Raw genomic sequence first — 15,766 nt, 5'->3', positions numbered from 1 at the left:
GCACTATATTTGCTCTCTTCCACTCCCTTGGTACTCTTCCCTCTATAAGTGAGCTGTTAATCACATCCCAAATTGGCTCCACCTCTACATTCCTGTAATGTCCAACCTGACACTCCATCAGGCCCCAATGTTTTCCTGACATCCAACTTCTCTAACAATTTGCCAATTTCATGTTTTTTGCACCAAGACTTCCCATAACCCCTCCTGCTGCACTTCCTTGTGTGGTTTTGTAAATGCCATTTCCACACTGAACACAGACCTGAAACTCTCATTCATAATTTCACTCATCTCTTCTGCTGCTTGATATATCCTTTCTCCCTTTATTATCTTGTCAATGGTCTCTCTTCATATAAGTCTGATAGGGTCAGAGGCAACTTTGTCGCTGCTCGTTGTATTCTCTCTCTAATTTCTTTATGTCCCTTTTAGTGCTGGGAGACCATATCACTGCTGCATATTCCAAACAAGGTCTTATCATTGTCACAATTGAATTCCTAATCATCTCTTCATCCAGATAGTTGAATGCTGCTCTTACATTTCTCACCAGGTTATATGTTTCCCCTGTTCTTACATGTACCTCTGGGGACAGCTTATCAGTGACTAATTCCAAGGTCTTTCTCTTCACTCTTCACTTTTATTTCCTCATTACCCAATATATAACTGAAGACTGGCCTCGCACAACTATGCCCAAACTTCAACACTCCACATTTTTTTACATTAAATTCCATTTGCCAAGTGCCACTTCAATCCCAAATCACATTCAGATCTTCCTGTAGGGCTTCACAATCCTCCATCCTCTCCACTTTTCTCATCAATGTTGCATTATCAACAAATAGACTCGTGTAGCTATTCACCCCTTCCATCATATTGTTCACATAGACAGCAAACAACTTGTGCTAGTGCCCACCCCTGTGGGATACCACTAATTACCTTTCTCCATGATGACTTCCTATCTTTGACCACTGTTCTTATTTCCCTTCCTCTCAGAATGTCACTGATCCAATGTAGGAGCACTCCTTTCAGCTCACCAAACATTTCTAAATTCCACAGCAGTCTCTTTTGGGGCACTTTATCAAATGCTTTCTGTAAGTCCAAAGAAACATTCTGCTCATCCCTCTCTTGTACTATATCTATGGCTCTGGAGTAGAAACGCATTAAATTCATTGTACACAACCTTCCTTTTCTAAATCTGCATTGTCTGTTTGTTATATCTCTCTCTTTTCAAGATATTCACTCCATCTTTGCTTTGCTTCACTATTCCTTTGCACATTTTTGCCATTACACTTATTAATGACACCAGTCTATAATTATTAATGACACCAGTCTATAATTAGATGGTTCTTCTTTGCTTCCATTCTTATGTATGGGGACTATATCTAATTTTTTTCCAATCTTTGGGCACCATTCCTTCACTTAATGAAGTTATAATGAGTTTGTAAACCGTGTGTGCAAGTCGATCTCTGCATTCCTTCAGCACCCAATTAGATACTCCATCTGGTCCCTGTGCATTTGTGTGTGTGTGTGTGTGTGTGTGTGTGTATTTACCTGGTTGTATTGTACAGGGCACAAGCCAAAGCTCATTTTGTCCTGTCTCCATAACCATATTTATCCAGTTTCTCTTTAAACATGTGTACACTGTTTGCCACAACCACTTCTTCCTTCAAATAATTCCAGATTTCAATAGTTCTATAAGGGAAGCTGTATTTCTTGATGTCACTCGAACATCCACTCTTCTTTATTTTCTTCCTATGTCTCTTCATCCATCTGTGGTACCAATTTATTTCTGTTTATTCTTTCTATATTGTTTACTAATTTATACATTGTCATCAGGTCTCCTCTTTCTCTTTTCTCTTGTAGTGTTGGTAATCCCATTTCTTCAAGTGTTTCTTCATAGCTTAAGTCTTTCAATTCTGGTACCATCTGTGTCACTATTCTCTTTATTCTTTCCAGTTTCCATATATCTTTTTTTTTCTATGTGGAGCCAAAACTACCAATGCATATTCCAATTTAGGTCATATCATGCTTGTTATAATTTTCTTCATCATTTCTTTAGCTAAATAGTTAAACACCACCCTGATGTTTGTTAACAAGCTGTACATAGAGCCTAATATTCTGTATGTGTGCTTTTCAGATGATAGTGTGTCCTGGATCATTACTCCCAAATGTTTTTCTTCATTAATTTTCATTATAATTCTCCTCCCATTTTGTGATTCCATGAAAGTCTCTTTTTACTTTTTCCTATTTCCAAGACATAGCATTTTCTGGTATTAAATTCTAGTTTCCATCTCTGGTCCCATGTATGTATCTTGTCAATATTCTTTTGTAACTTCTTGCAGTCATTTTCATCCTTTATTATTTTCATTATTTTTTGCATCATCATCAAATAGGTTTATGACTATTTAGATCCTCTGTCTTATCATTTACATATATTTGAAACATAATAGGCGCCAACTCAGATCCTTGCGGTACCCCACTTTTCACTTTGCGCCAACTTGAATTAGTGTCTCTGATTACTGTTCTCATTTCCTTCCACTGTAAATAATCATACATATATCTCAATGTTGCTCCCTTTAGCCCTCCTTCATTTTCTAACTTCCACATATGACTTTTGTGGAGAACTTTATCAAATGCTTTTTTGAGATCCAGGTATATCATATCAACCCATCCGTCCCTGTCTTGCACTCCATCTGTTACTCTCTTATAAAGGCTCAGTAGATTTGTGACATAGGATCTCCCTTTCCTGAATCCAAATTGCTTTTCTGTAATCATTTTTTCATCTAAATAATGCACTATCTATCTTCAATTACTATATTCAATTACTGCATATAATACTTATTAGTGACACTGGCCTGTAATTTAATGGTTCCATTTTATTTCCCCCTTTGTATATTGGCACAATGTTAGCTCTTTTCCATTCCCTTGGTACTTTCACTTCTTTCAACAAGCTGTCAGTTATATCCCATATGGGTTCCTCCATTTGTTCTCTGCATTCTTTTAATATCTGGTCCCATAGCTTTTCTAACATCCAGCTCTTCCACCAGTTTCTTGATTTCTTGTCTCTTTACTTGTATCTCCTGTATTCCCTCATTCTGTGATACCACTTTTGGTGCCACAAAATTGGTTTCCTTTGTAAACACAGATTGAAAGCTCTCATTTATTAGGTCACTCATAAGTTCTTTCTTCTCTTTTTAACTTGTTTATGTCATCCCTAGGTTTCATTTTTCCATTTATATATCTGTAGAATAGTTTGGGCTCTTCCTTGCGTTTTCTTACTATGTCACTTTCAAAATTTCTTTCTTCTTCCCTTCTTATTATACCTTATTATACCTTGCCTCTCTGTATTCTTCCTGGTGTGCATAAGTTCTTCACTCCATGACCCAACATTTTCTTTCATTTCCATCTCCTCCCACTGAATTCCTTTAGTGTTGAAGTCACCTACTAAAAGCACTTTGTTACTTTTCCTTGTCATTTCCTCTATGCTATTTCTTGTTTCTAGTTGCATAATTTTATATCAGTTGGTCTCCCATGCATTAGTTTTTGGTGGTATGTACATTACAATAACTTTCCTTTTTTCACTTCCTTTGATCTTAATCACAACTCAGAGTTTCTGCCATTCCATCACCATATTCCACTTCCTCAACATTAATATCCTCTTTTACCAATATCATTACTCCTCGTCTTCCCTTTCCTTTTCTGTCTCTCCTCCATGTGCTGTATCCTTCCTTTGCAAATCTCAGCTTTATTTCCTCTTTTAGTTTGGTTTCCATTAAACAAACCATGTCTGGTTTATTGTTTTTTTTAGGTAGTCTTTAAGTTCCAGTAGGCTCAACATCAAATAATCTATATTTGTATACCTACATAGTTTTTAAGCTTACCCTTGGTGATTTTCCATGGCATCTTTGTGCCACCATTTCCTCGTTTTCATGTCCACAACTTTCCAAATGAATCTTCTTGCTTATTCCTGTGTTTTCTCCTCATTTTTTGACTGGGCCTCTACTCTCAACTCTTTCAGTTTGCTTCCCTCTTCTTCATTCATGTCTCTTCCTATTCATATTTTCTCCATTCCTTCTACTTTTGCCAATTTTCCTGTTCTTTTTAATGCATATTCCACTGCTGTTTGTGACATTAATCTGACTTTCATTGGTCTTGTTCCATTTTCATTCTACTTTCCAATCTTGTAAACCTCTTCAGTTTGTTCAACCATCTCTCTTTATCCCACCACTTCCACTCTAATTTCCTTAACCCTTTTTCACTTCTTCCTCCTCTCTAGCTATTTTCATGGGTAGGTTCTTCTTAATCCTAAATACCACCACACACATCTTTCTCTGTACTGTTCCTCTCACAAGATTACTTTTTTCTTTTATTATTTTAATCACTGGTGTCTGTGTGTGTGTGTGTGTGTGTGACACTAACTTTATAAATATGGAGTAAATATTATCCAGAATAATTATAAGATTGGATGGTGGAAGTGTGTGTGTGTGTGTATGTGTGTGTGTGTGTGTGTGTGTGTGTGTGTGTGTGTGTGTGTGTGTGTGTGACACTAACTTTATAAATATGGAGTAAATATTATGTAGAATAATTATAAGATTGGATGGTGGAAGTGAATGATGCAAGAAAGATGGGGAGGGGAGAGGAAGAAGGTGAAAATTAAAGGATTAGTGGAGAGGGGAAGGGTTTGGGATGATAGGTGTGCCACAGTGCTTCCTGCAAGACAGGAAAAATGTCTGAATAGGAAGAGTGAAGGAAATTTTGCTGTGGTGAGAAACTATATGAATGATGGATGAGTAATAGATGGTATGTTTTCTTGTTGCCTCAACCTAAACTTTGCATTCAAACAATGTGAGAGAGAGAGAGAGAGAGAGAGAGAGAGAGAGAGAAATGGTTTGGGTGAGGACTAGCATTAGATCACCACCTCACCCATACCTTCCTGGTCATCAAAATGAATCCAAATTAAAACCATGCCACCTGCTTTCAACCAGCCAATCTCAGATTTTGAAGGACAGGATATGTCCTGCCCCAACCCTCCCATGGGGAGGGCTTCCCTTCACCAGTTTATGTGAGACAGAGTATAGTGCTTACAACACCAAAAAGTTAAGACGGGTCTAGAGGATGCTTAACCTTCTGCTTTAGGGTAAGCACAGCTTCAGCAAGCAAAGGTGGCCAACCACTGAGCCCAAGCTCACCACCTCATGAATTATCAGTCCCGTAAGGATGTTGTCAATGACTTAAGTGACTAAACTGCTGAAAATATATAGACTAGATCTGCATGAGTGTTATTTGTGACAGATTTTAGGGGAGATCCCTTGGAGAACCACAAAGGAAGGAGTTATGCACTGACCCTAGCAATTAAAGTACAGTAAAATCCCTCTCATCCGGCATTCGAGTATCCGGCAGCTTCAAGTATCCGGCACATTTTTCCCCGAGCCTTAAAATCAATAAAAAATCAATGTGTACTCATAAAATCAATTAAAATTCCCGCGCGAGACATACTTTGTCCCCTCACCACCAGAGCGCACTGCTTCGCGCCACCCACGGCCCACTGCACAGTGTTTACTCAGTGACTCAGTCCCGTGTGTGCACTGTTTATCGCCTGACGCCTTCATCATGCCTAAAGTTGTAGAAAAGAGGAAGCGTGTTGTGCTTACACTTAAGCAGAAGGTAGACATTTGTCGATGATTAGAGAGAGGTGAAAGCAGACAGCAACTAATGGCGGAATATGGTGTAGGCTCATCAACTATTTATGACATTAAATCCCAAACGGAAAAAGTTGCAGAATTACATGAAAGCCACCGACACCCCAAAGGCAGTGGAAAATCATCACACACTGCAGTATCATCGTGGTGAAATGATGGACAAAGTGTTATATGAGTGGTTCAGCTTGAAAAGATCAGAAGGACATAATTTCACTTCTATTCAAGTATCTGGCAACTGTCAAGTATCTGGCATGTCGGCGGTCCCATTGATGCCGGACAAGAGGGATTTTACTGTAAGAATTTCAATGTTATTTAACCAATGAGAAATGCAGCCCTGCAGCAATGATGACATTGGGTCATTCTGTGTCCTGTTATTACCACATCTCATTTATCTTCTTAGTAATAGAAGACCATGACCATTTGGCTCTAGTGAGTGAAGCCCTTCAGGTTACTTTTTTTCCTCATATACTGACTGGATGAGGAAGGAAAGCCTTCTTATCAGTCCAGCTGGTTTTCCTCTATTTGCTTTTTGGCCTTAGAGGTCATCATCTCTTCCATACTAAAGAAAAAGGACAGGAAAAATGGGAGCTGCTGAGTGGGGGTGATGTGGCCCTGTAGGCTCAAGGTCGTAAACACTGAGACAAAATACTCATGCCTTGTGCAGGGTCTAATTTGCTTTTAAAAAAACACAATCATGCATTCGTATCCTTACAAAATCAAAGGTAAATTATTATGTTTTGTTGTTTGACCACCCAAAACTAAAAAGATCACACTGGTAACACAATTAGGAAATATAAGATTTTACTGTTTTGCTCTTTTACCATTTCATACTGAGGCTTAAGATTTACACTCAGCCCAGCCTTAAGCATGATTAGGAAATAAGCATGAGTTTAAACAGAAGGCTGAGCAGAAGGCTAAGGATCTTTGCTAATACCACCCCAGGACTTTGGAACTTTGACTCCTGTAGAATGAAACAAACCAATTGCATTGGTACTGGGTTTTTCTACTTTTCTCTATTCCTTCTTTCTTCATATTTTTCTGTTTCCTTCATTCATCAGTCTTCTTTTCTTGTTTCTTCTGTCTTCTTTAACTTTGTAAGGTTACCACACATCTAACATACCACATTCTCTCCAGAAACTACTTCACTTCCTCACTCATCCTTTCAGATGTTTCTTCACAGTCTTGCGTGTACCACACCATATTCTCTCCAGAAACACTTTCACTGCCTCACTCATCCTTTCATTCATTTCTACACAGTCCTGCATCTGACACACAAAATTCTCTCCAGAAAACCCTTCAATACCTCAATCATCTTTTCATTTGCCTCTACACAGTCCCATCAGCATCACTATCCATTCCCTCCCTTCTCCACTCCTTGTACCATTCCAGGGTACCTCTTTATTCCATTTCATTCCTCCATCCATTCTCTTCAATTCTCTGTCTATCTCACTTTTCCACTTTTTCACATCCCACTCTAACTCTGCTTCCATCAATCATTCTCCAGTCATATAGAATCTGTCTTCCTGCAAGGTATGTACTGATACCTAGCTACCATGCTACACTTCCTTATCACCTTTATACACCTCTTCCCACATTTGCTATTAGAGTACCCTTGGAAGTTTTGCACTTGCTTTCTTTCAGAGGCATAGCACTAAATTTGAGAATTGCGAAACTCAGGGCATTAAAACACTGGAAAAAATGCTTATCTATTCTGGCATGGCACAGAACTGTGTGAGCATGTGTTTTTTGTTCTCACATTCAGCATGGTGCAGCAGTGTGGAGGTACAGTGCCATTGTATCTAACCATGTGTGAGTGTGTGTGTTTTGTTCTCATATCTGGTGCAGCAATGCAGCACCACCACATCTAAAACTAAGTGAGTGTGTGTGTTTTACTCTCACATTTGGTGTGATGCAGCAATTGCCATCATATCTAAAACTATGTGAGTGTGTGTTTTGCCCTCACATCTGATGTGACATAGCAGTGCAACACCACCACATCTAAAACCATGTGAGTGAATGTATTTTGCCCTCAGATTCAGTGTGATGCAGTGGTGCAGTGTCACCACATCTAAAACTGTGTGTGTATGTATTTTGACCTCACATCTGGTGTGATGCAGTGGTGTAGTGGGATGTCAGTGGTAGGGATGACCCATAAGCAACAAAAGTGTGAAAAATAATGACAATGGGCTAAGCAGTGGATGTGACATGAGGGGAGCCACAATAAAGCCCTAAGGCTATCAAAACACAGTGAGACAAGTGGTCCATGTGCACTAGGTTGGGTCCTGATTGGCTCAAAATGTTACGCATTCAGCAATTGGGCGACAGTCGCAGTGGTGAGTATGGTTCACCATTCTTTAACATGCGATCCCTAGCAAGATTTTCGTGCGGGAGCTGGGGAAGCTAGATTTTATTTGTCTTATTTACCTGCTCTTTTCAGCAACAATTTTGATGACCACTTAGTGGATGCCAATGCTTTATATACAGGACTTGCATCAGTGTGTTTGAGATGGAAGTTGGGATGCAGGAAATTGCAACATCTACACATGTGTAGGCACATATGTTGTATCCACAACAAATACTTGCTAGAAAAAAGAAAATAGGTCAAAGAAAAAGGAAAATAAAGCAAGTGTCTTGCTCAACCCCTCCCCCCCCACCAACACACACACACACACACACACACACACACACACACACACACACACACACACACACACACACACACACACACACATATGTACATAATCACCTGTCTAACTTCCAACTAACCTGAAAGGGGGCATGACCTTGAAAGGTAAGGAGGACAGGACACAGCACTCACTGTCAGATTTCTACTCACTGCCATTCTGTTCTCTCCTGTCAGCTTGCCTTGCAGGTGCTACCTTCATATGTTGCTGTCTGTGTGTTGGGTAGTTGTACCACAGCAGGTAGTGACATGTATAGAGATGATGCACTTTCCTGAGATCTTTTGTAAGTTGTCCCCGCTTGGGTGACAGTTCACATCCAGTGCCACAGTTTTGCCTCCTTTCTGGCTCATCAAGGTGTTGGCTCCCAGTTTCCTGCCTCAGTGAGTTTTCATTCTCCACAGTGACATCTTCTCACCTGTTCTAGTTCTCGTAGTGGTTTTTTGGATTCCACTCAAGTTTTAGCTGGGAGATTTTCCCCATCTCGCTGTGAGAGGGCAGCCATTGCAGTCTCCCTTCCATTCAGTGACTTACCAGGTCTCATCATACTGGTCAACTCACCATGCCCTTGGTCCTTCGCAGACCTCCCAGTCCTTTTCCCCGCCTCCCAAGAACCAACACTCCTGACTCCCACTGGCTTGGCCTCCTTTCCAAGTGGGAGAAGGCATGGACTCAAGTCATGGGTGGCTAGGGCCATCCACAGGGATCTCTCTTGGCTATGGTTGGCCAGTTGTCATCCTCCCATTCACTGCCCTGCCTGACCTCACTCCTGCTTCAAGGTGGTTGGACATCTACTCTTTGAGCTGTGGGAGCAGGATGTTGTGGAAGAGATGTTTGACCCTGTGTTCCTGTCCCACACCATGTTTCCCAAAAGGGACTCCAACAAGCTTCAACTAGTCATTGACTTGAACAAGCTGAGTCAAAGTCTCCAGACTCTGCTTCCAAATGCTTTTGTTTCTGCAAGTTCATCTGTCCTTGTCTCCAGATGCATGGATGACCTCAACCTGGAGATTACATACTGGCATGTACCCATCCACCTTCAGTTCTGCAAATTCCTGGTAGTCCAAGTTGACTCCAATATCCTATAGTTAAAGAGTTTGCCCTTTGGTCTCAGCATCATATCAAGGGTCTTCACAAAGCTCACCAGTCCACACATCTTGCCAGTCAGGGGTTGTCAGCTCTCATTTACCTCAATGACTGGCTGATCCTTGCTCCATCAGAGTCCTGAGTGCATAGAGATCTGGATATGATTTTCCATACTTATCAGAAAATGGAGTTCCTGGTCAACTTCTCCAAGTTCCCTCTTTCTCTTTCCCAGTCTATCACTTGGCTTGGCATGCAGTGGGGCACAAGGTCACAGACACTGGGCTTGTTTGCACACACCCAGGTCCATCTGCTGCAGAAGCTTCACCAGGCATTGGGAACTCATACGTTCATCAGGTGAGTGTAGGACAGCCTCTTGGGTATCCTCAACTTTGCAATGGATGTGGTACCTCTAGGACAACTGAGGTTCAGGAGACTTAGCCTGACAGGAAACTGCTGGTTTCCCAGTGCCAATTGGGATAAAGCTCAGAAGTTTCCCAAATCTCTACACTCCTTTTTTTGGATAACTCAATCCTGTCAGTTGTTGTTGGTCACTCCCTGGATCCCTCCATGACCCACTCTGATTGTCACTACCAGTGCTTCAAATTCAGGCTGGGGCCTCCAGACTTCCCACAGTCTGCAAGATCAGGGCCTGTGGTCTCCTTCTCAGTCCTGACTTCACATCAATGCCAGGAAGCTCCTAATATCCCTCTTTTTCTCTACAAATTCTCCGAGGTCAGGGAAACATCCATGAGGTTTCAGTTGGATAACCAAGTTGCAGTCCACTGCATCTCTCATCAAGGCTCTTCTTGTTCTTTCCTACTTCTCTCCATCTCAGATGATCTGTTTTTCTTGGCTAAGTCTCAGAACCTCTGCCTGTCTGCCAGCTATAGTTTAGGTTCAGACAATGTTTGGGCCAACATGTTGTCTCATCAGGCAGGGACACCAGTGGAGTGAAAGTTGACAGAGACTGCATTCCAAGACTTAGTGGATCTTTACAGCAGTCCTCAGGTGGACCTGTTTGCTTCCACCTCCAACCACAAGCTCTCTCTGTTTGTGTCCTGTTGATTGGTAATGGAGGCAGGAGGATCAGACACCTTCTTGGTTGACTGGAGCCAATGGTGTTACCTGTATCTGTTCCCTCCTCTTGTGGCTAGAGTTTTACTACAGGTGTGCCACAAACTGCAGACATTCAAGAGGCAAGTTCTTCTGGTGGCCTCCCTCTGCCAAGCTCTGCCTTGGTGACAGCAATTCCTGCATTGGTGTCTCTCTCTAATGCCTCTCAACCATCTGTCTCTGTCAGGGAGAGGCCTGAAGTCCTCCAAGATCTGTAACTTTCACACACTGGACTTTCTCTCTCTGACCTTATCTAGAGAGATGTCTCCACATGTGGTGATGGATAATTCTCTAGCCCTGCATGACTTCTGTTTGATGGTACTGGTTCTGCGAGAAAGCCTTCCAGTCCTTCCTGCATGATAAAGATATTCAGATCCTGTTTCCAGATGTGGTACATCAGTTCTTCGGTTTCTTGTTTCATGAGAAACATCACTCTGCTGCTACTATCTGTACCCACATCGCTGCTCTAAAGACTCCATTTTGTTACGGCTATGGCATTTCACTGGACCCCTCTGACCAGACTGGATGCTCTGCAGCTTCTTCCTTCAATGTCCTGCTCTCTGCCAGTCCCATCCTTTTTGGTCCCTCTCTAAGATTTTGAACTCCTTGATTCCTCCTCAGTTTCCTGAGGTTCCTTCACTGGATCTAATTTCTCAGAAAACTTATTTTTGATTGCTTTAGCTTTAGGCCTGCGTACTTCACAATTACATGTTTTGTTTCATTGTCCAGCTTGGACTGTCTTTGTTTCGAGAGACATTCAGATTTTGTTGGCCCCTGTTCCTTCCTTTCTGGCCAAGAACAAATAGGGAGATCATCTCCTACCTATCATTATTCTAGCTTGGTTTCCAGGCATGGTTCATTATCCTCTGTGTCCCATCTCTGCTCTATGCCATTATCTTCTAGCATCAGCAGGTGCCTCTTTGGATCATCTCTTCATCTGGCCCAAGTCTCTCTGCCCCAATTCCTTTATCCACATTGCACAGGTTTTGTGCAATGTCATCAACCATGCACACCCAGATAAATGCTTCAGAGGTCATGATGTCTGGAATGTGTCAGTTTCTTTGCCTTTTCTTAACTTCCATTCCTTAGAGATGACTCATTTGGGAGGCCAGTGGAGTTCAGGTCACTTTTGTCCATCGCTAACTCTCTACTCAAGTCATCAATATGCCCTGTTTTGATGATGGGCTCAGACCCTCCTGCCTAACCAATCTTTTTGTTTGAGGTCTCATAGATTTGAGGGCTCTTACATATTCTGTGAAGCTATGGGATCTTCTACTGGGGCTTGGTCATCCATAGCTTATGGATCAGTGTACCTCTTTGTAAGTGTGGGTCTAAGTGTTGGTTTCTTTGGATGTTCTTGCAGTTTCCCCATGGTTTTGGTTCTACTCAGTGTTTTTCTCTTGGGGATATTCCTGCTGTCATTTACATCACAATTTGACCTTCCATTGAGCAACTTTATCTTTGCCTACAGTGGAGCAGCTTTATATCTTCAGTCTTCTCCTTGGTTGGCAAGTATGTCCCAGGTTAGTCTAGATTACCTCCACATGGGAAGCAACATTAGCATCCATGAAGTGGACATCAAAATGGGGTTTTGAGTGGAAATTAAAAATAAGTTTTTCGTGGTGCTGAGTGGATGCTAACGATTTGGTTCCACCCATAAATTCCTTTTCCTCCTACCCCTGTCTTGTTCAGATCCCACCTGGCTTTACATGGTATTTATCTGACAGTGAGAGCTATGTGTCCTATCCTCCTTACCCCTCCAAGGCCAGGCCCTCTTTCAGGTTACTTAGATGGGTGGTTGGGGATTGGAGGGGGAAGGTTGAATGAGACAGTTGCTCTGTTTCCCTTTTTCTTTGACTTATCCTTTTATTTTTGGTGAGTATTTGTTGTGGATAGCCACCTACATATGTGTAGATGTTGCAATTTGCTGGATCCCATCTTCCATCTCAAATACATTGTTGCAAGTCCCACATATAAAGCACTGGCATCCACTTCGTGCCACCAAAAAATAAATTTTTCACTTCTGCTCAAAATCCCATTTTCTTTTTGTGTTGAATTTGCTTTTTTTCTGTTCTGAATACCTCAAATGATGTTAGACTATCTTGAGTCAACCTGTATGCTACCTCTAGTCGCTGGTAATTAACTCTTTCCTCGGTGCTGCAGGTAAAGTCATTCATGGTGAGTTTCTTTGGTTTTCGGGTGAAGGTTATAATATATATATATATATATATATATATATATATATATATATATATATATATATATATATATATATATATATATATATATATATATATATTTTATAACATTCACTTTTGACATTCACCCAAAAACCAAAGAAACTCACCATGAATGATTTTACCTACAGCACCGAGGAAAGAACTAATTACAGAAGTACATGAGACTTACCGTAGGTTAGTTGAAATGTGCTTCGGATTTTGCGAGGCACATCACAATCTGCTAGATGGTAGAGTTCACATGAGATACACTACACTTCGCCACACAGTCAGTCTTTAAAGATACAACTACCCACATGAAATATTATCTCCCAACCCTTCCAGTCAGTGAATTTTTGTTGTGTAAACCAAGAATCATCAATTAACAAAGGGAGGGAGTGGAGGGCATGTGAACTCTACCATCTAGCAGACGTGATGTGCCTCGCAAAATCCGAAGCACATTTCAACTAACCTACAGTAAGTCTCATGTACTTCTGTAATTTTACTTCGGCAAATCACTTGTCTGCTAGATGGTGCCGTTCACATGAGATTTTAAAGTCATGTGGGTATTGTATGTAAAGGGTTCTGTCAAAATTCACATTTTGTAAATAGGTGTAAATAAAAGTTCCTATTACAAAAACCCAATTTCATTTATGAAAATAGAACATGATTTTTACTGCTGATAACATTTCAAACCTTACATTATACTGAGCCTGGCACTGCTTCTTGAAAAAGGGTCTATTTCCCCTTGTATATCCTTATTATAATATTTAGCAAATGTGGCTTCTTGCGTCCAACCAGCTTTTGCCATGATGGTGGCAATAGGCACATCCAGTGCCTTGGCCTTAGACACTGACGCAGGTCTAATACTACCTGCTGTGTACCTCTTGGTATCAATCCCACACTTACATAACATTGTCTTAAGCCACCTTGCCACCGTGTCCTTAGAAACACTCCTATGAGGTTTTATATAACTTATGAGTAGTCTCCCATCTGCATTTCCAGATTCTGTCCTTAGCCTCTCAGTTCTTTCTATATATTCTTTCATAGTCTTAACTACACACAATCTGTAATCCTGAGGATAAGCTTTAAATACAATAGTACGAACATTAAATTTTGGCCTGCATTGCTTGATGTTACCTCCTAACAAAATTGAAACAGATTCTTCTCCAAATGCCTGACTGTGTGGCGAAGTGTAGTGTATCTCATGTGAACGGCACCATCTAGCAGACAAGTGATTTGCCGAAGTAAAATTAGCAGTGACTCTATATATATATATATATATATATATATATATATATATATATATATATATATATATATATATATATATATATATATATATATATATATATATATATATATATATATATTCTCTGACTTATGAACAGACTCTGTTCTGACAGGTTGTTCACAAGTTGATTTGTTTATAAAACCATCATTTGTACTACAGTATACAGCACATATTGTGACATGTTTTTTGTTTATAGTTTCCTATAGATTTTAGCATAATGAGATAAACAATATTTTCTGGTTTTTAATGTGGTTTGGACAACTCTAAACTATGTGACAAACTATGTAAACTATAGTGACAAAAATAAGATCTTTAATCTTAAAGGAGACACTTGGTGTTTCATGGATTGGCTTTCTTTGGTGAGGCAAATCAGGTTAATAAGTGGAAGCAGAGGTGGCAGTCAGTGATGGTGGAGTTCCAGAAATATGAAACAATGGTATGTTAACAATAGAAGAGGATAGATCATCACTACTAATGTGCCAATCCTCAGTCACATATTTGAACAAAAAAATAATAATAATGGAATAGACCAGAAGAAAAGATGAATTACTGGTTTGAGAGAGTAAGGAAAAATAGATAAATACCTTTACTTTTGACTGCTTGCAACATGGATGGAAGTCTTAATATTGGCCATGGCGAGGAAGGATCTCTATCTATCACTTCTGATAGAGATCTGATCACCCTCTGGTTAAATACCACGAGGTAGGACTACCTGCCTCACTAGCCTAAGGAACTCCGAGATCCCATTCATGCTTATCTGATTGGTAGTGGTGAAGAGTAAATGGGCAAGCTGCTTGCATCCCTCTCAGGCAGGTCAAGGTCTAGCGTGAATGGTCACAGGTGGCTGCCTGGTCTCATGGTGGTGGTAAGGATGAAGGTGTCTCTTCAAGTCCGCAGGGTATCCGTAGCATTCCTTGGCAATTCCTCATGATCCCTCGGCAGTCCCTTGACAACACCTGTAGCAGAATTGAGGTGTCATTCCCCTGCTGGTTGCCAGCCTTGTGTTATCAGCACATGGCTGGTTGTTTCCTTCTCACCACATCTGCCTAGTAGGTTGAAGGATCTACTGGCCTGGGTAGGAGAGCAGATGTCTGCCTGTATGTGTGTCATGCAGCTGGTCTGGGTAGGAGAGCAGGTGTCTGCCTGCATGTATGTCATGGCCAGGAAAGAAAGAGGGAGGTTAGCATGATCGATCCTGAGGTTGAATCCAGGTATCAGTCTGTGCCAGGCTGGCAGATTAAGATTGTTGAGGTTTTTATCAGCACTACCTAATAACATGAGATCCATGCATTGGTCTCCTTCTACCTCCTACACCTAACTAATATCCTCATCTGCCTGCTTTTGGCATGATTATTTCAAAACACTCTCACTTCATTGAGTTACAATGTCCTTCAAAATAGTCATGTCCAGCATACGCATTTCAAATTACTAAGAGATGAGTGGGGTGCAGGTGAGAGATTTTCAGGGAAGATTATGGTACTCTCTACCCTCTCAAGTATAAACACTGTGATACATGGCTCACCCCTTACTAAATCTGAAAATCTCTAATACACCTCACTGACCTTTACATTTCATAAGTTTCCTTAAATATACATACACATAACAACACATGGGTTTCAGGTTGGTGTCCATTTACACTTCATATCCCCTCAGATTTTCAGAGTTCTTTTAACCATTCACCATTGC

General features: G+C 40.8%; 1 protein-coding gene across 5 annotated transcripts in view; it reads left to right on the top strand.

Annotated features, from left to right (window-relative positions):
* The window catches only part of LOC135093267 (GPI ethanolamine phosphate transferase 1-like), a 293,072-nt gene that overhangs the window by 197,101 nt on the left and 80,205 nt on the right, over positions 1-15,766 (top strand). The window contains exon 12 of one of the 5 annotated variants that reach the window (XM_063992370.1): positions 9,690-9,885. The exons of the other annotated variants lie outside the window; for them this stretch is intronic. Coding sequence (XP_063848440.1) covers positions 9,690-9,870 — 181 coding nt within the window. The 3' untranslated portion in view covers positions 9,871-9,885. Of the gene's footprint in view, positions 1-9,689; positions 9,886-15,766 lie in introns of those variants that run through there. 5 annotated transcript variants of the gene reach the window in all.

Source organism: Scylla paramamosain, chromosome 42 (genome assembly GCF_035594125.1).
Source record: "Scylla paramamosain isolate STU-SP2022 chromosome 42, ASM3559412v1, whole genome shotgun sequence".
Taxonomy (NCBI): Eukaryota; Metazoa; Arthropoda; class Malacostraca; order Decapoda; family Portunidae; genus Scylla; species Scylla paramamosain.
Note: the sequence above shows the minus strand (reverse complement) of the source record. Positions and strands in the feature narration are given on the sequence as shown.